This window comes from Chionomys nivalis, chromosome 4, assembly GCF_950005125.1.
Source record: "Chionomys nivalis chromosome 4, mChiNiv1.1, whole genome shotgun sequence".
NCBI lineage: Eukaryota > Metazoa > Chordata > Mammalia > Rodentia > Cricetidae > Chionomys > Chionomys nivalis.
The window spans coordinates 56,283,517-56,308,352 of NC_080089.1; the positions used below are offsets into that span (position 1 = coordinate 56,283,517).

The window sequence follows — 24,836 nt, forward strand, 5'->3', positions numbered from 1 at the left end:
TCTCACTGTGGCTCAACAAATTCTCCAGGTTGAGGGTTTGACCCAGTCTGGCCTGGAGGATGCCAGAGGGGCAGACAGGGACCCAGCGTCCTAAAGTGTGAGTAGGTCTCACTCTTTATAATAGAGTCATCAGAAACAGGATCTTCCTCAGCTCGAGACTGATGGAAAAGCAGTAGTCCTGCCCACCAGAAATGGGTGGAGCAAAGGGTCATCACACCAAGCTCCATCCTCCTCCTCGAGGGCAGAGGCTTCTTGGCAGCACCAGGGACACCAAGTAAAACCTAGGCATCCAGGGAACACAAGTGAGTTTGGAGAATAAAGACACAGATGTGTGTTTACAGGCTTGGGGACAGGCCGCGGGGACTGGCGGAGGGCAGCTTTGGGGAGAATGAGCATAGGGGAACCAGGATTGCAGGTGGGAGCTGTCAAAGCCAAAGTCGTCTCCTCTTCCTGAGAGGCTTCTCTCCCATAGCATCCCTCAGCCCGGCAGTGGAATGGCAGAGAAGAGGAAGCAGCCCCCTGGGATACAGCAGAGTAATGGCCTACAGGTGGCGAATGTCTAAGAAGCCAAGAGAACAGGCTGGGTGAGAAAGCCTGGAGAATCGTGGACCTGTGACTTAGGGTAGAACTGTGCCATACATTTCTAAGATGGTTTCCCCTCTTAGAAAATATTTCTAGTAGCTGTGCCTATTGATGCAGGGATCTAATCCCAGATAATAGGGCAGCTAAAGCAGGAAGCTTGCGAAGTCAAGAACTGTCTGGATTAGTTATAGAGTGATTTCAAGGCCAACCTGAGCCACTTAGTGAGACCATGTCTCTAAGATTTAAAAAAAGAAGAATTTTCGGGCGGTGGTGGCGCACGCCTTTAATCCCAGCACTTGGGAGGCAGAGGCAGGTGGATCTCTGTGAGTTCGAGACCAGCCTGGTCTACAGAGCTAGTTCCAGGACAGGCTCCAAAACCACAGAGAAACCCTGTCTCAAAAAACCAAAAAAATAAAATAAAATAAAATAAATAAAAAATAAAAAAAGAAGAATTAAAGGGCTGGGAATATAACAGGCAGCACCTTTGTGCAACGTGGCCAAGTCCTACTTCAACAGCCAGTTGAGCAAAATAAATAAATAGACAGATGACATCTTCAGGTAGGGAGGGGTGTGCCCAAGTAGAGGGAGCTGGGGGTTGGTAGGATCCTGGCTGGGACTCCCCAGCCCAGTTGCTAATGGAGGATCCCCTTCTTCAGGTTCTGGTCATTTTCTCCCCATCCAGGCTCTGCTGACCAAGGACAGTACTGACCCCTGGGACAGGGTTGATCCTACAGAGACCAGGAAACCTGAGGGGCCAAGGCTGCCGAGCCTCTAGTTGTCCCCAAGAGTGAGAGGGCTAAGACCTGAGCCTGCTCCCTGTTTATCCCTGAGCCAGGGGTGCTAAGGAGTTCAAGGCTACTTAGCCAGTCTCCAGCAGTGTGGGTGGGCATGTCTTGGCTTTTTTTTTTCCTGTGATAAAGACTGTGACCAAAAGCAGCTTTGGGGGAGGATTTATTTGGCTTATGCATTACAATCCATCAGGCCAAGTGTAAGCTGAACTCAGGACAGGAACAGAGAGGCAGGAACTAAAGTGGAGGCTGTGGAGGAAGGCTGTGCACTGCTTTGTTCTCCACAGCTTGACAAGCCTGCTTTCTAATAAACCCCAGGACTACCTGCCCAGGCCTGGCACCACCCACATCAACCATTAATCAATAAAATGCCCCAGAGGTTTGCCTGAAGATAATATCATGGAGGCTTTTCTCAGTTGAGACTCCTTCTTAGATGGCTCTAGCTTCTAACAAGTTGAGAAAAAAAAAAAAAAACATCAAAAAACTGAAGCTAGAAAGGGGTCTAGGAAGGACCTTTCTAGCCAAAGCCCCGCCACCTCCACATCCCTAGTGCAAGGCTCTGACCAGAGCTCTAGGAAGGACCACTGGCATATGAAGGGGGCTGTCTATCTGGATCTACCATGATCCAGCCCCTCCCTGTCTAATGGAATGGAAGCTGGGGCAGGGGCTTTGGGTGGAAGCACGCTCTCTCTCTCTCTCTCTCTCTCTCTCTCTCTCTCTCTCTCTCTCTCTCACACACACACACACACACACACACACACTCACACTCACACACACTCACACAGCTCCCACACCACAGTTAGCACCTTGCTACCCTCACGCCCATCTCTGACTACCTCTGACATCACAACCCCCACCACCAAAACACCACCGGCTCTCCCTCCCCACCTAGACAAGAAAGGACACTCCTCATCCATGACAGTTCCAGGAACTGACCTGACTGGGGTGGTGAGAGAATAAAGAAAGGACAGACACGGTCACCTACACAGAGAAGCCGGGGTCGGGAGCACTGGGCTCTCTAATAGAGAAGCCAAAGTACCTCAGCATGTTTATTATATATGGTTGAACAGGGAGGTGGGCTCATTGCTTATAGCTGAATCGGGAAGGTGGGGTTAATGCACACAGATAAACAGGAAATCAGGATTATTATATACTACTGAACAAGGAGGCAGGTTTAGCAAATCCCAGGAGAGCAGTCTGTAGGAGAGCCTTGCCTAGGGAAGGCTTCACCATTTCCCATGGGGCTGAGACATTGGCGCCCTTCGCATGGCCATGCCCATGTCAATGACACGTATCCACTCAGGACTTCATTCACTGGTGGCTTCCTCCACGCCCACAAGGACATTAACTCTGAACAGCTACTGGCATGATGGGACAGCTGGGTGATGGGGGTAGAACTCAGAACATCTCACATTTTAGGCAAGAGCTCTACACCTGAGGAGTTCTGTCCTTGCAAAGAACACTGTGTCACCTGACGCTGCCTCCTTTGAAGTCTTGGCAGGAGCCTACAGCATGGACAAGTGGTGGTTTCCTGCAGTGGGAATCCTCTTGGCCAGTAAGTGAGGGAATGGCAAGGGGAGCTGGGTACCCTCTCCCTATCACCTGCTTAGTGGGGAAGGGCAGAATCCTTCTCCCGGATGAACTCCCTGAGTCCCACCTCAGGGCTTCTGTTCATTGTCTTCACATTTGTCTGGCCTTGACTGAGGGATGCCAGGGAAAGATTGGAGACCTCAGCTTCCTTGAGAGCCCTCAGGGTCACCTGCTTGGAGCTCTAGACACACATAGGCAGGTTTGGCGTTAACCCCAGAGCCTTCAGAGATTTTCCACAATGTGCTCCATCACCCAGTCAGCCCCTGAGAAGAATCCTTAATGCAGGGAGCATGGTCAGGTCACAGTCTCACCCACAATGGAGAAGCAGACAGTATTTTCAGCACCATCAGGCTAGTCTGGGCCTCAGACGTGGTTCGAATAGACAAGACTCTCAACTCCTGGCAACCAGTTGGGCCTGGGAGACTTCTTCTTGGGAGGGTCCTTGACATGGAGGTTGTTAAGAGACAGAAAGACAAACCCTGAAGGCTTGTCCCATTGCCCTCACAGTGTCCACTCCTGGGTTGGCTAACACAGGAATGCCTTTACTTCCACCCAGGACCATGTCAGGGAGGGGAGATAACATAAGTGACTAACTTCGTGGTTTGGGCCCAGGTTTTACCTTCAGGTACCTAAGTGAGCAAGACAGGGTGAGATCTGAGAGGTTAGGGGTCAGTCCTGCCCACATGACACTGGAGAATCAGGCCTGTCTTGCTTTGCAGCCTTCCTGGTAGCCTCGGCTTCTACCCTGGCCCTTCTTTCTACGCATGAAGACCTTAAGAAGCTTCCTTCAGCCCCTGGCACATCTGCTCGGCAAAGTAGCAGCATCCTGGACATCCTAACAGAAACTGTTGACAGCATCATCTCAGTTGAGAAGAATTCAGAGGCCCAGGAGAAGAGTGCAGGAGCCCTTTCTAAAGAGGCAGCAGGAGGCCAGGAGGCCCCCTCAATGTCTGGCCCCTTAGGAAGTACCAGGCCCTCAGGGAGAGGCATACCCAGACCAATCCCCTCAGTCCTGACCACATCTGCAGCCCACAGAACTGCTGATTCTCAGCCAGTGTCCTCAGGGGCTGACCCTGTAGCAGAAAACATGGCCTCTGAAACTCTAGAAACAATTGCTATGCCATTGCCACAGCCTTCTTCCACACATGGATCTGAGAAGAAATTCAGCAAGGTCCCCAAGTTGTCTTGGATAGTCCCTGCCTCTGCATTGCTGAAGACAAGTGTTGCACCTAAACCAACATGCCCTCCAGTCAGAGTGTTCCCTTTCCCCATATTTTCTAGAGCTCCATGCCTGTTCCAGAACACCTTCAGTCCCACTGCGTGGAGGAATGGCTATTCCAGGCCAGAGGCATCCCCTTCTGTGGCTCCCAGGAGCTCCTCAGGACTGCCTAACTTTCCAGGGATGCCTAACACATTGAACGTCACAGAGCCCCTGCTGCCTGCATCTTCAGGAGCATCCCGGCTGGGCCTGCCCTCCCAAGCCTTTACAGTGGGCTCTGGGTCAGCTGAAAACGCTGTAGCTTTGGCCACAGGCCCAGTATCCAGTGATGTTTCTGTACTGCTGTTGTCCTCAGCAACGTCACCTTCACATCCATCTTCCCCCTACTCCCCACCCTCCTCATCGGCAGTGCCCCCATCTTCATCCCCATCACCTGCATCTCTGTCATTCCTCCCATCACCATCTTCGATCCCAGTTCCAATTTCCTCTGTCACCACAGAAGCCAGGGACCCTCCTCAACCTTCTGTGTCTGTGACTGCACCCTCAACCACAGACTCTTCCATTAAGACCTCAAACCTTGGACCCTTACAGCTTAGCCACCCTGGGCCATGGGTTCCTACCAGCCGGGTCCACCTGCCCACCCTCTCCCTCGCCCCACATAGCTCTGTCTCCACAAAGTTATCTGGAGGTGCTGATGCTACCCACTCCCCTACCCTGCCTCACCCTGGCCAAGATGTGTCTTTGCAGGACTTGAGTTCCTCCACTCCAGGACCTAGTCAAGTGATTCACTCTGTGACCTTCAGGATCAACGGTGAACCCTTCACCACAGCTGCCTGGAACCTGATGGCCCTGAAGCGCCAGATGTTGGAGAGGTTTATCTGCTACCAGGTGTGGCACGTGCTCGCTGGGTAGAAGGGTGTGGATGAAGACAAACTTTCCTACTCTCCTTTCCTTCTGAGTATGTCAGGCACAGCACAACACACACTGTATGGGTCTGGGCTCCTAAGAGCAGCTAGACACAAAATAATAAAATCCAACGAGTGCCATGCTGTGCTCCCGGAAGGAGTCTGAGGAGAGGCTAGGCAGAAATACTTCTTAGAAGTCATTACGGAGGGAAAATCTCACAGTGGGGAGGCCTCACCGACCAGAAATAGAGCAGGTTCTTGCAGTGCAGCTGCTGGTCTTTTATCAGCACACAACCTCGTGTAGGACCAGGATGCCCTGGCAAAGTGAGGTACAGTTCCTGCCTCGCGTCCGGAACCAGGATCAGGGCAGGCATCCTGGAAAGGAAGCACCATTTCTTACCTACCATTCAGGGCATAATTTCCTGCCCATTGTTGAATGGTTCATTTCTTTATGCACAGTACTTAGGTCTAATGGTGACCAAATTATAATCATGACAAGCTGTGGGAAGCAATACAGGAGGCTGGCAAACCACTGGACAATGTGGCTTGAGCACACTGGGTGACCACTCTACCACAGCAAGGATCCCCTATCTTTTCTAGTCTGTTTGTTGTTTTGAGACAAGATCTCACTGTGCAATATGGCTGGCCTGGAACTCACAATGTAGACCAGGCTTGCCTGGAACTCCCAGAAATCCATCTGCCTCTGCCTTCTAAGTACTAGGATAGCCCTCTTTTTGTTTTTCTGGCCTTTTTTCTTTTCTTTTCTTTCTTTCTTTCTTTCTTTCTTTCTTTCTTTCTCTTTTTTCTTTTCCCTTTTTTTTTAAGACAAAGTTTTTATGCAGCCAAACCTGGCTTTCAAATGATCCTTGGGCATTCCTCTCCAAAGTGTTGTAAGGCTCAGTGTTACCACATCTGGCCTGGTTGTGTTTTTATGTCTATTTGGCTGATTGGGTTTGTTGTTGTTGTTGTTGCTGTTGTTGTTTTCATTTGTTGCTTGAATTTGTTTATCTGTTTGAGCAGGTCCCCAACACATTGTCAGGCCAGGCTAACAGTGAACCTGACTCAGCTTCCTAAGTGCAGGGACTAAAGGCATGCACTCCCACACCTGGCAGTGGGGAGGATTTTAACTGGAATGAAGAGAGGGGTGCCACATCAAACAGTGAAGGGCTTCCCAAGCACGGGGCGGAAGGAACACTGTCTGGGGGAACCCAAGTCGCAGAGGGGCTGGCAAAGGACTCTATGGTGAAATGAGGATGGGAGTGGCAGCCTGGGCTGGCAGCTGGCAGGATTGCAGAGCCAGGGTGACGGATTACCACGTTAAAACCTGCACATGCGTCCTGGACAGATGGATTCCAGTTAGAATCTCAAACAAAGTAATCACAAGCCTTGAGTTACCAAAGGGGAACAACCCAGGAAAGGCCCAGCAGGACCAGGACTTTAGAGGCCAGGGCGGATGGAGGGACACAAGGCAGGGGTGGACAGGCTGACTCCCATGCTTCTGCCTCAGCTCCAGCTTGTCTATCATGAGGCCTTCTCCAGCTTCAAGAATGTCAGCGCCCTGCTGTTTCGGTGAGTGTGGTTCTCAGCTGGCTAAGCTGTTAGCAGCCCTAGCCTAGACTGCTCAACCCTCCCCAAGCGACCAGGAACACCTTGGTTCAGATGGGTAGGTAAGAGGCTACCAGCGGGGCTGCATGACCTCAGTTGGCCTTCCTGCTATTTCCTAATTCCAGCTGTTGGGTTTGAGCAGTGGTAACAGGATTGTGAGAAGACAGGCAAAGAGCGCATCAAGCTACTTATTCTGGAGACAGGGTCATGTAAATGATATGCAAATAAATGTAAATCCTTGGGTGGAACTCTCGTTCTGGGCTGCTAGGAAAGTCAACTGCCTCCAGAATTGGGGTGGATGGTATCTAGGCTATGATTACAGCTGTTTCAAAATCGGCTTCCCTTTGGCTGAATGGTGGTGGCGCACATCTTTAATCCCAGCACTCGGGAGGCAGAAGCAGGCAGATCTCTGTGAGTTCGAGGCCACACTGGTCTAGAGTGAGTTCCAGAACAACCAGGGCTACACAAACAAACCCTGTCTTGGGGGGAAAAATCCTTTTTAATAAACTGAAGTTCATTTCCGTGACTTCCCTGCCCTGAGCCTGTTTTTATCTCCCTGGCTCTGGGATTGCACGGGTGCTCACAGGAAGGACAAGTGGTATTATAGATTCCGATGCTGTTTCCAGTCTCCCTGAGAGCTGCCTGAAGGAGATGCCTCCCCTCTAGGCTTCCCTCTCTCTAGAGCCCCCTACTTGAACTGCAGCTGAGGCTTTTCCTGTGCCCACTAGACCTCCTGAGAGCTCCCAGCCAGCTCTGGCCTCTTTGAGTAACACCTTGCCCCAGTCTTCCCCCGCACACACACCAGATTCCCAGTGTCTCTCCAAGAACCAGTTTGTTGAGGAGTCCAAGGGAATTCACTTTAACTGAGCATCTGCTGTGTGCTCACCTTCCTGCATCCTTCAGGCCTCACAGTAACCCTCTCCCAAGGGGAGTTTATCCCCATTTACCAAGGAGCCCCAGCACTGCAGGGGTCATGTGACCGCCTCAGTCCTGCAGGGAGGTTCCTCTCTGCAGTTACTAGCTGTCCTGTAGGCTTCTCTCCTTCAGCACACTGCCTTCTGCAGCAGCCAGGCCGACTTTGCCCCAACCGGCTTCCTCCCACAGGCCTGGTTCTACAGAAGTGCAGGCCTCCCTCACGTTTGGTCAGCCGGATCCCTCAGCCCTAGAAATCCTCTGGACTTTATACCGCAAAGTGAAGGGCTCCAGGTGGTTGCTTGGGCACCTGTCCCTGACTGACAACAGCCTCTCCTCTGATGGTGAGTCTAGAGCAACGCCTGCCCCACGTCTCCTCACCCGCTCATGGAGGAGGCTGGCTGGGTTCCTTGGAGGGAATCCAACTCAGTCTGCCCAAGCCCTGAGTAGGCCGTGGAGGGAAAGGTGGCTGTTCCAACTTCCCAGACCGCTGTATGTGACTCCTCAGGGTACAACGTAACAGACCTCTCCCGGGAGACCGTCAGCATCATCTTCATCCTCATGAGGCCCTTCCTGCCCCAGCTGCTTCTGCCGGGATCTCAAGCTTTTATCCTGTTGGAGAAGCAGATCCTCCCACTGGTGAGGTGTCCTCTCCCCTGTTCCTGGGACTGAGATGCTCTCCCTGCCTCCCTTGTCAACAGGCCTCTACGGCTGTTAGTGGTAGGTGCAATGGTGCCCAGTGAACACAGCACCAGCTTGGCATTTATGGGAAGGCAAGCATGGAGGGAACCCAGCCCTGCTCTGGGGGGAAGCTGGCCGAGGAGGAGAAAGCTCTGAGAGAAGTCAGTGGCCAGGTTGTCACCAGATATCCCTGCCCAGGAGACCATGCTAGAGATGGCCCTCAGGTCCTTATCTAGTGCCTGGCCCCACCCCATCCTGGGCCCCGGAACAGGCACCTCCCAAGCAACCTGACCTCCAGGGCTTCCTATAGGTCACCCCTGAAGTGTCAAGATTCTACAAGGCTAATCCCCAGGACCAGCCCCTCCTCCTATTCAGGTAGGTTTAAGTATCCCATCCAGTCTGCCCAGTCCTTCAGCCACCATATCCCCGCTCACCCAGCCTACATGGCTGCTCTCTTGGACACGCGTCCCTACGGTAGCTCCACCCCTAACCCAAAGTCAGGAGATACAGGTGTAGGCTGGAGGCGGCCAATAAGGACCTTGTCTAAGCTGGCTCTGCTCTTGGAGGTGGGAACATAGGGTGTATACTTAGGAGCTCCACACTTGCTTCTAGAATATACTGGCAAAGAGCCCATGACTCTACACTCTCCCATCCTTCCCCAGCAACGTGAACGAGTGGGTGAACATTTACATGGAATACAAGTTCAAGAGCCCCGTCCCCACCCACCTCCAAGGCCTGGCCAGTTACTTGGCCCATCACATAACAGACCCCACCCTCCAGAAATCCAGCATGGTGGCCAATGGTGAGTGATCTTGGGCCCCATGTATGGCTGTGGGTCTGCCTATCTCTCCAGGCCTCACTGCCCCTCTGAGGAGCAGAATTCCCACCAGCAAAGCCTGTGTGCCAGCCCATAGGGAGACAGTGGGCCCAGAGCTCTGTGGGTAACCTCGGCTAGAGGTACAAGATGGCCAGTCAACTCTGTCCTCCCTTAATCCTTAATGTGCCAAGAGAGGCGACAGCAGTGGGTCAGCTCTACCACCAGGGTCAGAACGGCATGAAGACTGTCCCATGGGGCCCCCGGGAGGAACAGCTGAGCAGGCTTGTACATCCACGCTGGAGAAATCCAAGGTCTCTCAGTCTCCTGAAGCTACCACCTGGAGCTGTTCTGGGGCGGACCCTCAGTCTAGGAATGCAGATTCACCCAAGGGCTGTCCCGGCCACCTCTGTAGTCTCTCAGATTGTTACCTTCTGGTGGGCTCCGCTCTGTAGCTCCCAGAGACAGAGCCTTGGTTTGGGTCCCTGACCCATCTTTCTCAGAGTTGACTTTCAACACGTGATGTGCCTGCCCCATCAGCGCTGACCCTCAAAGACCCATCATCCCCTTAGCAGACAGTGGGACTACCCACTCCTCTTCAAGTAGGACTGTGCTATGTATTTCTTTAAGTCATTACAGATTCCTTCCTGGGAGATCAGGGATTATAAAGAACCAGCAGCCAGCAAGATCTCCTGCTGTCAAGTCTGAGAGCACAGCCCACCGCTCTTAGACAGACTGGTAGAGCATGGGCTGGCAGGTTACCACAAAGGGTTAGAGAATTAATATTTGTTGCCCTTTGTGGCTCCTAGCTCCTCCCTTATACGGAGAACACAGCCAGCCCTCCAAGGCATGTCACAGCAAGTGAGCTGGCTGTGTTCTGGTACCATTTCATATACAAGCATGGAAATTGTGTATCAGATTCTTTTCATTCGACACAATTTCCTACTACTGACATTTCTCATCCACTTAAAAATGTAAGTCCATCTGACCTCATTGCCAAAGCAGGCAGCAAAGATGGGCCCTCCGACCAAGTGCGCTAACCACTGGACGGAAGCAGCGGGTTTGGGCCAGGGTGTGGTCCTACCCCAGAGTCCTCAGAAGACGCGAGTGCTGGCTGCTATCACCATCCCACCCCATCACCTTAGGCGAGAAGGCAGAGCTGGCACTTTATGAGACATGGCTCCTGATCCTGGATCACCCCTTCATCAAGGCCTTGGAGAACAAGACCAGTTCTGAGTCCCAGGAGCTTCGTGGTCTGCTGACAAAATGGGTGACTGAGGGGATGGAGGTGTGGAGAAAGGGTGTGCAGCTGGCATAGGCTGTGTGGCCCGGTGACACTCTCCGTGACACTCTCCGCTGTCTTCTGACCTCAGCTGACCTCCGTCCTCCAGCCGCTGCAGAACTTTGGTCAAGTCGTGGTGGAAGAATTCCAGTGAGTCTTCAGTTCGGATCCTGGGGCTGGAGGAGAGGGTCTCTCCGCATCTCTCCAGCCCCCTGAAGCCTGTCATGATCCTCCCAGGCAGGAGCCACTGACTGCCAAAGTGCAAGCTGCCTTCTTCGGGGCTGCACCAGCCCAGGCCGTCATTCAAGACTGCATGCGCCAAGCCCTGAGCTTCCTGCAGGAAGCTGAGGGTATCAAGTTCGAGATGTTCGTCCCAGTCCTTGGTCAGTGCCTCTCTCTCTGCTCATGTCCTCCATCCCTCTGCTGTCTCTGGTCTTGCTTCTGCCACACTGCCCTTCCCTCCGCCACACAGACTGCATGGCCATGTTTGCTCTTACCCTTCCTGTGAGCCCCCAGGGTACACTGGCTCCGAGTATCCTAGAACAGTCACCAGGCCTAGACGTCTCTGAGGGCTTTGAGGATGGAAAACGCCCTCAGCCTTTTTGTTCTGTTCCAGGCATACCCAGTTCCAGAGCCTCCAGAGGCCCTAGCCGTGGCTTCATGCTGAACCTCCAGCTCATCACCTCTCTCCTAGTCCTGGTGAGTCTGGCCAGGCAAGGGCTTCTTCCGGAGAAACAGGCTGAGCCTTTGAGACCTTAAGAGTCAGCAGCCTGCTATCCACCCGGATCTGAGTTCTCTTTCACATCAGCTAGAGTGACATACTTTCCACCGGGGGTTTGGGTTTGACTCCATGACTGCACCTCCATAGTTCAGACTGGAGGCCTAAAGCCACACCACAGCAGTGGCTGTGCCACACAAGTATGGAGGCCCTTCTTCTGCCAGGCAGGCAGATGCTGGTCACCCTGGCTGGCTTCCGCGTGCTCTGCCTAACCTCCAGAGTTACTGCCACACTGCTGAGTGGTACAGTCCACATAACAGGGGTCTACCCTGCCTTGGGCAGAAGCCAAGGGGTAGTCAAGCTGACTCCTCCCAGAAGCCACTTGAGCTCTGGACATGGGCTAGGGTGACAAAAACCGAGCTCTGTCCATAAGGGGAGAACTGGAGCAGAGAATGGAGATATGCCAAGGGGCAAGGATGCTGTCAGTGATCACCTCTGGTCCAGATGATGAAGGTCCCAGATGATGCCAGCTTGATTCCTGCCTGCCCTCCACCATGACTCAAAGCCAGCAAGGTGGGGGAAGGCAGCACCAACCAGCAATTAGCCCAGACTGGCCTTTACTGCACAGCCCATGCCGGCCTCAGGTTTGCAGTGGGCCTCCTTCCTAAGCTCCAACAGTAAGATTAGACAGACATATGCTACCATGCTCCTCTTTCTTTCCAGACATTATTTTTGACTCCTGGCTTTTGTCTCTTTTTCTATACCTCCAGGTGGCCCTTGAGCTGCTCCCCACTTCACCAAGAAGCAAACCCCATACCTCTCCTAGGTCACCTCATCTCACTTCACCTCACCTAGGACTTCCAGACAGTACCTCAACCTGAAGAGTCAAGCTGCAGGAGGCCAGGGCAGGAAGGGCAAGCTTGGGACTGACGCAAGCTCTTCAAGCTCCTGCCTCACCCCACCTCTACACTGCATAAAACTGGGGGAAACACTCGCTCCTGTTGCAAAGCCAGTCCGTTTGGGGCTTCCCATCCCCTTAGCTCCCACCTCTCCAGGTGAGCAATGGTTTCCTTCACATAAGGCCAAGCCCACAGGTTCCTTGCAGCATACTCAGGTGAGTCAGGACAAAAGGACTCAGGTTCCATAGGACGTTCTATCAGGGCCTGCTGCAACCACACACTACCCATGAAATGGGGACCACACTTAGGAAGATGAGAGACCAAGAGCCACTGTGTATACACAGAGTACACAGGGCTAAAGCCAGGATGAGTGTCCATGGTGCTCTGAACACTGAACCCCTATGGTGGTCGTCACAACTTTGCCCAAGGATTTGTGTCAGGCTACACAAGGAGCCCCACCTGCCTGCCAACCTCAGCATGGCTCAGACACCCTGGCCAGTCAGAAAGGAGACTTTAACGCCCTAGCTGCTGAATAATGAGGACCCTAAAAGGCTGCACTGTCAGTTTTGGAGGTGGCAGCCAGGAAAGAAGCCCAAAAAGCATGCAAGACAACAGTTGGGAAGAAAGAAAAAAAAACAAAAAACAAAAAAACCAGTACTTGCTAGATGCCTGGAGTATGCACCTCAGCGGAGGCTGACAGGCGGGCTGGAAGCACTCCTCCATTTCCAGCAGGGGGAACCCAAGAGACACTCAGGCCATGCTCCCAGCTGCTTTGAGAGGTTGACAGTGATCCAGCCCAACTCTCCTTAGCAAACCAGGGAAGGCATAGCAGGTTAGCAAAGACAAAATCTCCACCACTACCATCTTCCTGTTTGCCCTGGAACCACAACTTGGGAGAAAACTGCTCCTCCGCTCACCTTGCTGACCCTGCTTGTTAGAAGAACGGGCTGCTGAGACCCCCAGCCGCTTGTCTTGAGCTTTAATGCCAGGTTTCCCCATGCCAGAGTCTCAAGGACCTGAGTACCCCCCTGGCATTAGCCCAGTCAGGTGATGTGCATGTGGGTTTAGCCCCTAACTCCTGAGGCAGAGTTACTCAGGCAGGCCTGGGATAGGCCCCAGAGACCTGAGCAGGAGGTGGAGGGTCCCACCAGCACACAAGTCCAGAGCTGACTCGAGTCTTCACACAGCCAATGGCTTTGTGTGACCCTGCAGCAAATCCTGTCCGCACGTTTCTCCATCTGTAACGTGAAGGAAATCTTGAATCCCTGCTTCCCGAGTCAGCTTGGAAATCTTATTAAACCTCATACCTACCTTCCTAGCACTTAGAGGCTGAGGCGGGATAGATATAAGTTTGAGGCCAGCTGAGGCTGCAGATATACAGAGACAGCAACTAGTGTAGATGTGTGAACAGGCTTAAAGAGCATTAGTGATGGGCTCAAAATCAGGAGCTTGTGAAAGTTCTGGTGAAGGACCATAAAGCTGCAGACGCCAGGTACAGAACTCAAGTATCTCTAGCCTTGGGTAGATATGGTATCCTGAAGGGCCAGTCATCTAACAAGGGAACAAACACAGGTGATTGACACCCCTTTCCTGGTGGCTCCTGCGAGACATACGTCATAGTATGGTTCCTAGTCCCACCAACTTTGAATGCCAGGTGCTGGATCTAAATGCAGTTTCACCATAACCCCTCCAGGGTTCACATGTGGAAATTTAATCCCCATTGTGGTGGGGAATCCAATCCAGCTATTGTGTTTAGAGGGGGTGTGTTTGAGGCGATTAAAATCAGACGGAGCCCCATGACCTAGCACTGGCGGCTCTATAGACCGCCCCAAAGACGCACATGCATGTGTGTGCTCTTGCCATGTGGTGTCCTGACCCACCTCAGGATTCTGCCAGCGAGATGGCCAGCACCAGATGTGGCTGCTCAACCCTGGACCTCTGAGCCACTGCCCAAGGCTGCGTGTGGTAACACACTCACATATATACCCAGAACGAGGCAGCTGGGGCATCAGGACTGCTCAGATTTTTAGGCCCAGTCTTTAGAACTTCTGCCATGGTGGTACTGGTGAGAGAAAAGGCATTCACACACTACAGGCTGGCTCTCTAGGGCCTGCACAAGGAAAATGGCAGCTACCACTCCAAATCCCAGATGCTCCAGGCCAGGCTGACTCAGTCTGCTAGTGCAGGTGGGCACAGGCTAGCTGCACACAGCCCTGGTGAGCGCTGGTGGACTGGTTCCGGCGAGATAGAGGAAACCCATGTGCCTGGAAGTGGCCCAGGTGGGGGTACTGATGGTGGGTCTAGAAACACCACGGGTGGAGTTGATGGGACCCACAGGGAGGGGTGACGGTTCGAGACTCTAGTGGGCACATCTTCAGTCCTGGGAGACAGGCACACGGATGTGGTGACCAATAGTCTTTCCCAGGTTGGAGTGGCTAGCCAGTAGGTGAGAGCAGGACCAGAGGCCTTTCGTACATGCTGGGCAGGAGGAAGGGGGACAGCCTATGGGTGGAGGACGATATGCAACAGTAACTCAACCCCTCAAATACAAGCTAGGACCCAGTTCTAAAAATAACCCAAATGCTTTAATAGCTGGCCCCCAGGGCCCAGTCTCAACAAAACCCTTAAATAAGGCAGGAGCCGCAGCCTGCCAGTTGAGCTCAGCCCACTATAGGGAGGAAATACTTGAGTCCCCAGTCTATCTTGAGAGACCTTGCATTGAGTTGACACAGCCTGTCAGGTCTCTGCAGCTGCTTGTTACAACTTTATTGGGGTGTGAGATGCAGCCCAGATAGGTCACAGATATGAATCCAGAGCAGACTCAGGGTCTTCAGGCTAGGTCCCTGCACCAGCGGTGGATACGGGGAAGTGTGTACAAGCTGTATGTACCACTCTAAGATAACCAGGTCCCAAAACACATGAAGACTTGACAAGGTTCTGCCGGCCTCAGTCTCAATATCCCACAGCCTGAGTGAGGTCAAAGGCCTGTCCTGGGCAAGCAGCAGACCAAATCATAATAGGTTTATGTCAGACATCATCCCACAACAACCCTTGTGAGGTAGGCTGTGTTGTCTTAGTCTACAGATGGGGAGCAAGGGCTCATAAGAGGTGAAATGTTTGCCCAAGACACGCAACAAGGAACACAGCAGCCAGATTCAAGGCCAAGTCAGGTTGGCTCCAATGCCCACAGGTTTCTCAAGGGAAGAAATCCTTTCCAAAGATCCAAGTTCAAAAGTCTCTGCCCAGTTAGGTGGGCCCAGCCCTATCATCCACTCCTAGCCCTGGGTAGTTGGAGGTTAGGACAGGTACATAGTGGTCCCCAGGTGGTTGATGGTCCCAACACTAGATACCAATGCTACAGGTGATGGCTCTGGCTGCCCAGGAGCTGGGGGTGAGGCGAAGGCCGGTCTGGTCCTGAGGCCTTGTGGCCCCAAGTAGGCAGCGCCACACCATTGAGCCAGGCGTTTTCCAACAGGCTGCGGAAGCGTGCCCTCAAGGTGGGGCCTGGTGGGCTGCTGCTGGTGCCAGAGCTAGGTGAGGGATCACGTGATCCTTCCCCACTGGTCGTCTCAGATTTCTCAGGACCAGGCGTTGGTGGCTTCTTCCCTGGCTTCTTGACCTTGGGGGCTGGTGACTTATGAGCCAGGGCTTGGCTTTCTGGCTCATCTCTGGTCACTGTGGGTTCTGTCGGGGATAAAATTCTGACCTCAGTTTCAAAGCCACCTACAAAAGAGAAACACAGTCAGACTGTAAAATCCAAACTTCAAGGTCTCACTTCCTAGCCTCAAAGTGACCTAAAACAAAGTTTTGCTTGCCCTGGAACAGCAGATGGGACCCCTCGGTGTCACAACCGTCACAGGCAGCCCATCTTTATATGTGGCCATTGACAGACCAGTGGGAGCTTGCTGAAAAGTCTCGCTCCTTCCCACGGGACACCAGAGCTCCACCTGATGAGGATGCTGCTTGGGAGCCAAACTGAGATGAAAGGATGCTTGCAGGTTAGGAAACACTGGCTGGGCATCTCACCAAAGAGGAGGCTATGCCACACGAGAGTCATCACCTTTCTGCCAAAAAAAAAAAAAAAAAAAACAACCCAGGGCAGGAGCCAAAGACCAGGCTGCCAGATGGAGAAAGACTCCTTAGGCAGCCAGGAGAGCACAGGAACCTAAACAGAAGCAAACCTGATATGCACCTCTAAGAAAAGGCCATTAGACAATACCCACCCAGGGGTCATGAGAACCCACAACTCAGGGAGGGAACGTGGGCCAGCTAGGGCCCCCGTTCCATGGCAGTACTTTGCCTCAGAGAGGCCCATGGCAGAGTGCCTAGCTACTTAATGAAGTAGAATATATTGCTCAGGAACACGGCTGGGTAAGGGGCTGGGTGGCAGGAGTGTGCAACAGCAGGTAGTAAAGACTGGAATCTAGAAATCAGTTTACTTACACAGAGAAAGTCAGGCCACCCTCACCTTGTCATGGCCTAGGAAACCGGAGTGTCCCTAACACACAACAATGCAGCACATGTGTCCTCTAGTAGACATGAAAAGTTAAAAATGAAAATAAAAGCACGTTCCACAGCAGAGCAATGGTGGCATATGCCTGTAATCAGGCACTAGGGAGACAGGAGCATCGTGAATTTGAGGATACTCTGGGTTATATGGTGGGATGCTTTCAAAACCAGAGTGCTACTGAAGAAGCAGGACAATACATCATTGTGGAGGAAAGGGGAGCCACAAACAATTCTCCAATCCAGGGCAACACGGGTGTATGTAAGTACCAGGAGACAAGAGAAAACGCACATTCAAAGGGACATGCTTATGTGGAGCATGGAGCCCTGCCAGATCCTGGGCGTGGAAGGTGAATGAGGATGCTTTACCAGAACTGAAAAGACTGCAGGCGGGAAGTAAGCTAAGAGCAAAGCTGAGGCCTGTGGATTGGGATGAGTATAAAGCAGGCCCAGGTGCCAAGGGACAGAACTCAGCAGGTTATTTAGAACTAGTGCTCAAACAGAAGACCCTGGAAGGAGAAAACTTGGGGTGGAAAACATGGCCTGGCCAAAGTGCCAGCTGCCTACACAAGACATAGAAATTGCAAATCCTGGGCTGGAGAGATGGCTCAGTGGTTAAGAGCACTGTCTGCCCTTCCAAAGGTCCAGAGTTCGGTTCCCAGCAACCACGAGGTGGCTCACAACCATTTGTGGTGAGATCTGGCACCCTCTCCCGGTCTATAGGCACACACGCAGACAGAATACCAAGACTACTATATACATGATAAATAAATCTTTAAAAAAAAAAAAAAAGAAATTTGCAAATCCGGAAGGAAGCCATCCACAAGGGGGCGAAGAACATTTCCATGTAAACAGATCTCACTGATGCCTAAATGGTCAAGAAGGCAAGGAAAGTCCTCAAGTACCTGGAACCCCACCCTTTGCTCCAGTCTAAGTTTCTGGAATCATTCAGACCCTTGCCCACCGTCCACACACACCTGTCACTCGCTCACACAGCTCCAGTGGCTACAGGGCTGCCCCATGCTCACCCAGCTGGCGGCGTACACAGTCATGCCACTGCAGGCCCAGCAGGTCAGGGTAGATATCAGGCAGCTGGCGCAGTGCCAGTAGCTTCAGCATGCGTGAGGTGCAGCCATGTAAGGCGCGTTCACGCAAGGCACGCTCCTCTGAGAGCGTAGTGGGCCGTAGCTCCACACGGTGCTCCTGCAGCACGTGGTCCACAGAGGCAGGCGGCAACTTTGGAAAGAGACGCTCCTTCACCAGATGGATGGGCACAAAGATGGCACCTGCTCGTACCACATGGGGGAAGGGGCATTGCTGTGTGCACAGAAACCTCTGCAGCTGTGACAGCAGCTTGTCTAGTAGCCCCTGCACACCCTGGCAGTCCTGCCACGCAGCCTGGCCCCATGGCCCGGTTGTCTCAAGCCACTCGCGCAGTTTCTCTGGTGGAGAGTGGGCCACGGCGCCCGAGATGGCATCACAGAGGGACGTGTGCAGCCCTGTAAAGTGCTGTTCTAGGGAGTCTGCTCGGGCTGCAGTGGAGACCTGAGCAGTGACGGGAGCAGGTCCTGAGGCTGGGGCAGGGGCCGGAGCAGGTGATGGAGCAGGAGCAGAGGCTGGGGCCGGGGAGGCCACGGCTATGGCTGGTGGGCTTGGCAGGGCCAGGTTGAAGCACGCCACTGGCAAAGGCTGAGTGAGAATCTGGAGTCCCACGGGCACAGAGGGCGGGTTGGGTGCAGGCTGGGCAGGGGCAGGAGCTGGGGTAGGTGGGGATGGGACAACAGCTGCAGGTAAGGGTGCAGGACGGAGTATCTTGAATTTTCGGAACATGAAGGCCACAGAGCTGTGGAAATTGGTCCTTGGTGTAGTTTCTGGGGCCACTTCAGATATTTCTGTGACCATCTTTTTTAGGTCCGGCAGAGCTGACTCTGTGTTTTCCGTACCTGGCCCATCCACAGCTTCAGGGGACTTATGTGCCTCAGGACTAATGACCCTGGCAGGGACAGCTTCGGCCACAGACTTCTTCACACTCAAGTCCAGAGCCACCTCCTCACGAAGAGAGCAGGGAGGCCCAGAGGTCCCATCCTGGACAGGCAGGGTCCCCTTGCAATCTTTATCTTGGCTCTTACTGGTGGCTGAAGTGGAGTCTTGCTCGGCTGTGGGCTCTGGGGTCTGCACATCCAGGTAGTCACGGTAGGGGGCCAGACTAAAAACATTGTCAATCACAGGCATTGGTGGAGAGCTGGGAGGCCTGGCACCTTTCTGTGGAAGAGACTGGCGCTCCTTGGCACAGGGGTACAGTGCTGGTGAAGTGTGGGGACCTGGACTGTCTCGGATGACAATAGGTACCCCAGGACGCTCATCAGGCCTGGGCTGGGGTTGCTCTTTCCTGCAGCTGGGTAGCCATGTCTTCTCTTGCGCTTCCGGTGCTGGTTTCTCTGCAGGTCTCATAGGCTCAGAGCACGGCTGGCTGGCTGGCAAAGGCTGGCATGTTCGCTGGAAGGCGCTGGGCTGTGGCACTGGTTGCACACTGTTCTGGGAATGGGAAGGTGGTGTTCCCCCAAGCCCTGGGGATGCCCCATAGAGAGAGAGGTCATCCCTAGCAAAAGGGAAACCCAAAGTTTGGGGGACAAAGTCCAGTGGACACCTTGGAGCAAGAGGGGGCTCCAGCTTGAGCCCTGGTGAGGGTGCTGGGAGGGGTGCAGAGGAGTAGGAACAAGTGTCTATCCCAACAGGGGGCAGGTAGGAGGCCTGAGATGCCTGCTGCCTCAGGTAGGGACTTCCCAGTCCACCAGCTTGGTATGCAGCCCCCTTGTGTGCTCCCAGAGGTGGCAGTGGGAGCAGAGAGCCGTAGTTACCCTGCTTCTCTGGGTGACGACAAGGAGGGTAGGGCAAGGCCTGTGGCGGTGGGGGCAGTGGATAGTGGGATGGCACTGCATCCTGGCAAGGGGGTCCCAGAGGCTGGGCAAGCTGGGTCCAAGGACTGGAGGGTCCCTCAGATATTGATTGCTTGGAATCCCCAGAATAGGGACCCGTGTACTTCGAAGCCAGGAAACCTGGGCCGTGGATGGTTCGATACTTCTCCAGGATTGTCTGGCATGGAGAAAAAGTCAGAGAGGAGTCTTTGCCAGGTGCCCCAGTTGGCAGTCCATGCAAGAACGACCCATCCAGGGGCTGGCCCTTGCCAGGAGCTGGGGCTAGAGAACAGGGTGGGTCAGCAGATGGCAACAGGGGCCCAGCCACCAGGGTCCAGTCAACATCCAATGGTCTCTTTGCTCCCCCATCCCCTAGACAAGTGGAGAGTCCGTAACACAAAGGGCTGCGGTAGACAGGCTTGGGAGCTGCCAGTGGAGGGCCTGGGTATGCATGAGCTTGGGCACCAAAGGGCAGAAGCTCACTAGTCTCTTGTATCTTTTCAGAGCCTTCCGGCGGAGGGCGGTAGAGCAGGCAGTTTGTCAACAGGTTGTCAGTCCGGAGTGGGGATCCTGCCACACCAGTGGGGTACAAGGGTGGGTATGGGGTCCAGGTTGCCAACCGCTCAGATCCTGCCTTGGAAGTACCCCCTATGGGGCAGGAGAAGTATGCACCCTTGTAATTGCAGGAGTCCTGGTTGCCAGCAGGAAGAGGCAGGCCATGTCCAGGCCCTGGATCTGGTTCCAGGCGGGGCAGCTTGCCATATATCACAGGCCCCAGAGGCCCCAGGGGCCGCTTTTCTGCCATTACTGTGAAGGTGTCAAGTCCTCCTGAACCCCTGCGACTGGACTTGTTGACCTGGGAGAGAGTAGAGACAAAGATCGTTAGAGCACAAACTACTCGTGAACAAGTAGAGGCCCCTCTCTGACTCGCTGCCTCCCAGGACTCTGGTCCTTAGCAATACTCAGCTCGGACTGAAGGAGGAGCTGCCATGCAGTTTTCTGACGCTTTGTTTCCAGTCATTGTTTTTAAAGTATAACAATCACACAGACTGTGGCTTATATACAAGTCCACACCCCCACTGTAGGGGCCACTTTCTGTTCATATAACTACCAGGAAGTCTCCCTTGGGGTTCTGCGCAGTGCTGGAAGGTCAGTTGCCTTGGCCCCCTGCTCTGCCTCCCAGGTAAGACCTATCCTATCTATCCCAAAGTCACTGATGAAAGGGATGGCTCAGGAAGTGGGCTGCCCTTCTCTACTGGTTCCTATTCCAAGATGCCACCGGTCTCATAACGCTCCTAGAGCCAAGACATAGAATCTCTGCGCTGCCTACAAATTTAGTTTCTTCTAACGCTTTATTGACCCGCTTGTCTTACAAAAAACCAACACCTCAAAACCAGGTCCCCAGAACCAGAACCAATGCTGACTACCAGTCCTGGATGGATAGAGCAGTTCCTTCCAAGAGGCTACCTCTCCAGTCCTCAGCAGGAGGGTCAAAGCTGACCAGCAGATGGCGCTGTGGTGCCAACAGGATGGTCCTGGGCTCGGGAGGAGTGTCTGTGTTCATCTCCAGGCCCGGCGCACATGATACACAGGCGGGGGGGGGCATGCCTAGGGAGATGGGATGGGAGGCCCCAAGGGCCCAGAGTCCTAGCTGGCAACTACTTCCTCTGTTTCCTCTGTACTTAGTCACCGACAGACTAAGTGCGCGAAAAAGAATGCATGGGTATTCTTCCCTTGGAGCCTTTCCCATGCTGCTCTTTCCCACTTTTCCTTAATAAACCTGGCTTCTATTTGAAAGAAAAGGCAAACACAACACAGAGGCAAATCCAAAGAAGGATGAGGATCAATGTCCACAGTGGTCACAGGCACTTTCTCCACAACAGGCATCCATGACTTATGGGCAGCTAGCTCCAGCTGAGGCTATCTATCTCCTCTCCCTCCGGAGTGAGCACTCCCACCCCCTAAAACTCCCAGTGGCTGGCTTAGAAAAGGATAAAGGGGATCAATATTCCTGAATAGGCCACAGGTTACATGTCACATGCTTCTGTCACCAGCTAGCAGGGACCAGCTTTCTCCTTTCTGGGCTATTGGGGTTCAGAGTTAGGCCAGTAAGGGGACAACATTTTTTTTTTAAAGAAGTAAAGGGTAGTATGGCAGGCCCATTCCCACCCCAGCAGATGGCAGCACAGAGGCCCTCTAGACAACAAGGACCTGTGTCCTAAGGGGAAGTCCCCATCCTAGACTGCTGTATGTTTTATGGTTAGTTTTGCTTTATTTTTGTTGGGTTTTTTTCTTTTCTGACTAAGCCTAACTATTTTTCTCTTGCTGTCCTGGAACTCACTATGCAGACCAAATTGGCCTTGAACAGCGGTCCACCCACCTCGCTTCTCTGGTGCTGAGATTGATTAAAGATGTGCACCGCAAGGCTTGCATGGTTTGGAGGGTACCAAATCCGCACTATCCTTGGGGAGCTCTGGGTTAATTAAGGGCTGGCTATGGTCTCAACTCCACCAATGCAACTTGGGAACTGCTCTAACCATCAGTCCCAGGAGACCTTCTCTCCCGGGCTCAGCCCAACCGTGCATGCCCTTTGCCTTAGAGACTTCCTGAGAACCAGCCACCTGGGACCCTCGAGAGTCTTTGTAGGAGTGAGGGCTCCAAAGAGCTAGCCCAAGGCTCTGAAAGGCGAGGAGGTAACATTAGGTCCTGCCAGTAGGATGGAAAGCTCCCCCAGAGGAGGCCCCACCCCACTCAGACAGCAGCCAAAATGAAGGTGCCTTCCGGACACTGAGGTGGCCTCGGGCGCTTGGAGAAGGTAGGGCCACAGGTGATCCTTCAGTGGGGATGACAAGTTCTACTAGTTCTTACATGAGTTCTAACTACAGCCAAAACCCAGGGCAGGGTCAAGCGCCTGCCACACTCTGCTCTTTCCCCCGGAGGTGAGGAAGGGGGGGGGGGGCAACAACTCCGTGGGTCCATTCCTATTTCCACGTCACATCCTTGGGGCCTCAGGAAGAGCGCGGTTCCAGCCGAGTTGAGGCCGGCATCAGTATTCTCTCAGCTCTAAGGGACGCCGGCGGTCTTCTAAAACTCTTTGCCAGTTGAGGCTCTTAGCTCTCCAGGCACCGAACATGAGGCAACCCACAGTTCCCAGTTTAAGAAGAAGGGTCTCTAGATGCGCCACCACTGAATTTCCTTCTACCGGCCCCGCCTATGACCATCGAGCCTGCGGCCCATAGCCGGCTTTGCTATGTAACCGGCGCCCCACGACACGCCAAGCTTCCGGGTGTCCCCGAATCTCTCTCTCTCTGCGGCTCTGCGACACACGTGCACCCCAACAGGCTGACACACAGCCTGCCACCACGCACGCAAAGCCGTTCGTGCACGTACGTGCATGGCCCGAATCTGCACACATGCCCCCCACCGCGCAACTGTGCTCGTCCGTAGCTAGGGCACACGTGTGCAAGCCAGGAGGTTCGCCCTCGGAGCCCCCAACGGATCGACGCCCGATGGGACCAAGAGGGTGGGGGGCCCGTCTACCCACAGAGTCCGGGCAGCCACCTCCTTCGGGGCGATCCCGCCAACCTGGGCTGCAGCCAGAGAGTGAGTCAAGCGGTGGCGAGGAAACCGCAGGCGGTCCTGTTCCAACAGGGCTCGTCCACGGCCCCGCCGCACCTCTGCGCCCGCAGCCACCAGTCCCAAGCCCCACCCCCACCCCGAATCGGCGCCGGGCAATCCGCGTGAGCCCGGCCCCGCGAGAGGCCCGAGGGATCCGCCTGACTCCCCGCCAGCCCTACGCCCGGGCACTGCTGGGGCTCCGAGGCTCTACCAGGCCCTGGGAGCATCCAAGTCCTGGCAAAGTCTGGGCAGCAGCACGACCGGGCCCCGCAGCTTGACCGCCCGAAGCCTCAGCACCTGGGCCCGAGCCCCTGCGCTGCGTCCCGGGGACGGCCGGTAGGGGCGCCCTGGGGCAGAGCCACCCGCCCCTTGCCCACGCGCCGACCGCAAACTCGGCCCAAGTTTCCGCGCCCGCCGGGCAGGAGAGCTCCTACCTTCAGAGCACCAAGCTTCTGGAGGCTGGCACCCGGGGCCACGGCCCCATCCTCCAGCGCCACCTAGGCTGCGGGTCCCTGTCCGCCCGGCCTTGCGCGGGAAGTCACGGCAGGCACCTAGCACAGAGCCACGCTCCGCGCTGCCGTTCGCGCCGCCGCCGGGCGCCGTCTGTGGTCCCGGGCGGGGCGGGCCAGGGGCGGAGCGGGGGCGGGGCGGCCCGTTGGGTGGGGGCAGAACCCGGCTGTGCCTCTGGGAGCCTGCGCTCCCTTGGGCCCTCCCGTGCCGAAGGCCTGAGTGGAACCAACTTTCCCGCGACCCGGCCTCTGGCTTTGTACACCGCCTTCACTCGCCTAGCTCCTCGAACGTCTGCCCCGAGGGCGGTCATAAGTCCCATTCAGTCGTTCCGTTAGATCATTCATTCCTTGCCACTTTCTAGCCATGCGACCTTAGACCTGCCACTTAAACTCCAGAAACTTCAAGTTTCCTCATTGGTAAAAGTGGTATTGTCTCATAGAAATGGCAGGGCTGGCAGCCTTCGAAAAGACACATGGCACACAAACTGGGGTATGGTGATTTACAACTGTAAACCCTAGCATTGGGAATTACCCAGACTTTGTGCTGAGCCTGGGATACCTAGCAATACTCTTTGTTGTTTTGTTTTGTTTTGCTTTGCTTTGTTTGAGACAAGGTTTCACTATGTAGCTGTGGTCTGGGAACTGCACTCTATAGACCAGGCTCACAGAAATCCGCCTGTCTCTGCCTCCCCAGTGCTGAGATTAACAAAACTCTTAACAATAAAAAATCAAAACAAGCCACGTGGTGGTGGAGCATGCCTTTAATCCCAGCACTCGGGAGGCAGAAACAGGCCGATCTCTGTGAGTTAGAGCCAGCCTGGTCTACAGAGTGAGTTCCAGGACAGCTAAGGGCCGTTGCACAAAGAAACCCTGTCTTTAAAAAAAAAATAATTAGTTAGTTAGTTAGTTAGTTAGTTAGTTAGTTAGTTAAAACAATGCCACAAGGGAACCCTGACACCCTTGACCAGTACTACTAAATTAGGAAGTTGGAAGGAAGGCTTCATCAGGACAGGACAGACTACCTACAAATGAATCTCATCTCCTGTTAGCGATTTCCTTACCAGGAGTGGACCAGGAATGAGGCTCTGGGGGTGTTGCCAAGTGACCTTGATGGGTATCTGACCCTTTTTGCAGATGACTCCAGAACCAGCCAGAGCATGAACAACCTGGAAGGTGGATGGGGCGAAGCAGCCCTCGCCAGAAAAGATTTGCTGCAGAAAGGGGATGGGAGACCAACTGTGTCTCTTAGCCCGGACGATAGCCACCAGGTTGTGGAACTTTGCACTGTTTGCC

At 54.0% G+C, this 24,836-nt stretch overlaps 2 protein-coding genes across 3 annotated transcripts; one reads left to right on the top strand and one right to left on the bottom strand.

The window, feature by feature from the left end:
• Positions 1 to 2,882: 2,882 nt before the first annotated feature.
• LOC130873516 (taste receptor cell protein 1-like) lies at positions 2,883 to 11,977 on the top strand. The gene is made up of 12 exons (XM_057768372.1): positions 2,883 to 2,925; positions 3,680 to 5,067; positions 6,592 to 6,653; positions 7,794 to 7,945; positions 8,110 to 8,240; positions 8,593 to 8,657; positions 8,945 to 9,084; positions 10,242 to 10,366; positions 10,470 to 10,528; positions 10,616 to 10,761; positions 10,995 to 11,077; positions 11,867 to 11,977. Exons 1-12 carry the CDS (start codon positions 2,883 to 2,885, stop codon positions 11,975 to 11,977), a joined length of 2,505 nt encoding a protein of 834 aa, XP_057624355.1.
• Positions 11,978 to 14,576: 2,599 nt separating this feature from the next.
• C4H15orf39 (chromosome 4 C15orf39 homolog) lies at positions 14,577 to 23,624 on the bottom strand. 2 transcript variants are annotated; one of them, XM_057768948.1, is made up of 3 exons: positions 23,469 to 23,624; positions 17,530 to 20,272; positions 14,577 to 15,718 (listed from the first exon to the last, which is right to left on the bottom strand). In XM_057768948.1, the coding sequence occupies exons 2-3, from the start codon at positions 20,219 to 20,221 to the stop codon at positions 15,351 to 15,353; spliced, it is 3,060 nt and encodes a 1,019-aa protein (XP_057624931.1). In that variant the 5' UTR covers positions 20,222 to 20,272; positions 23,469 to 23,624; the 3' UTR covers positions 14,577 to 15,350. The 2 variants fall into 2 exon arrangements, with proteins under 2 accessions (XP_057624931.1, XP_057624932.1); XM_057768949.1 differs by having other exon boundaries at positions 15,615 to 15,718; positions 17,479 to 20,272.
• Between the last annotated feature and the right edge of the window lie 1,212 nt (positions 23,625 to 24,836).

Coding starts and splice junctions, on each gene's coding strand:
- C4H15orf39 (XM_057768948.1), bottom strand. CDS start 20,221: ATGGCAGAAAAGCGGCCCCTGGGGCCTCTGGGGCCTGTGATATATGGC. Junction 15,719..17,529: donor CTGTGTACGCCGCCAGCTGG/GTGAGCATGGGG, acceptor TCTCTTTTGTAG/GTGGCTTTGAAACTGAGGTC.
- LOC130873516 (XM_057768372.1), top strand. CDS start 2,883: ATGGACAAGTGGTGGTTTCCTGCAGTGGGAATCCTCTTGGCCA. Junction 2,926..3,679: donor AGTGGGAATCCTCTTGGCCA/GTAAGTGAGGGA, acceptor CTTGCTTTGCAG/CCTTCCTGGTAGCCTCGGCT. Junction 9,085..10,241: donor ATCCAGCATGGTGGCCAATG/GTGAGTGATCTT, acceptor CCATCACCTTAG/GCGAGAAGGCAGAGCTGGCA.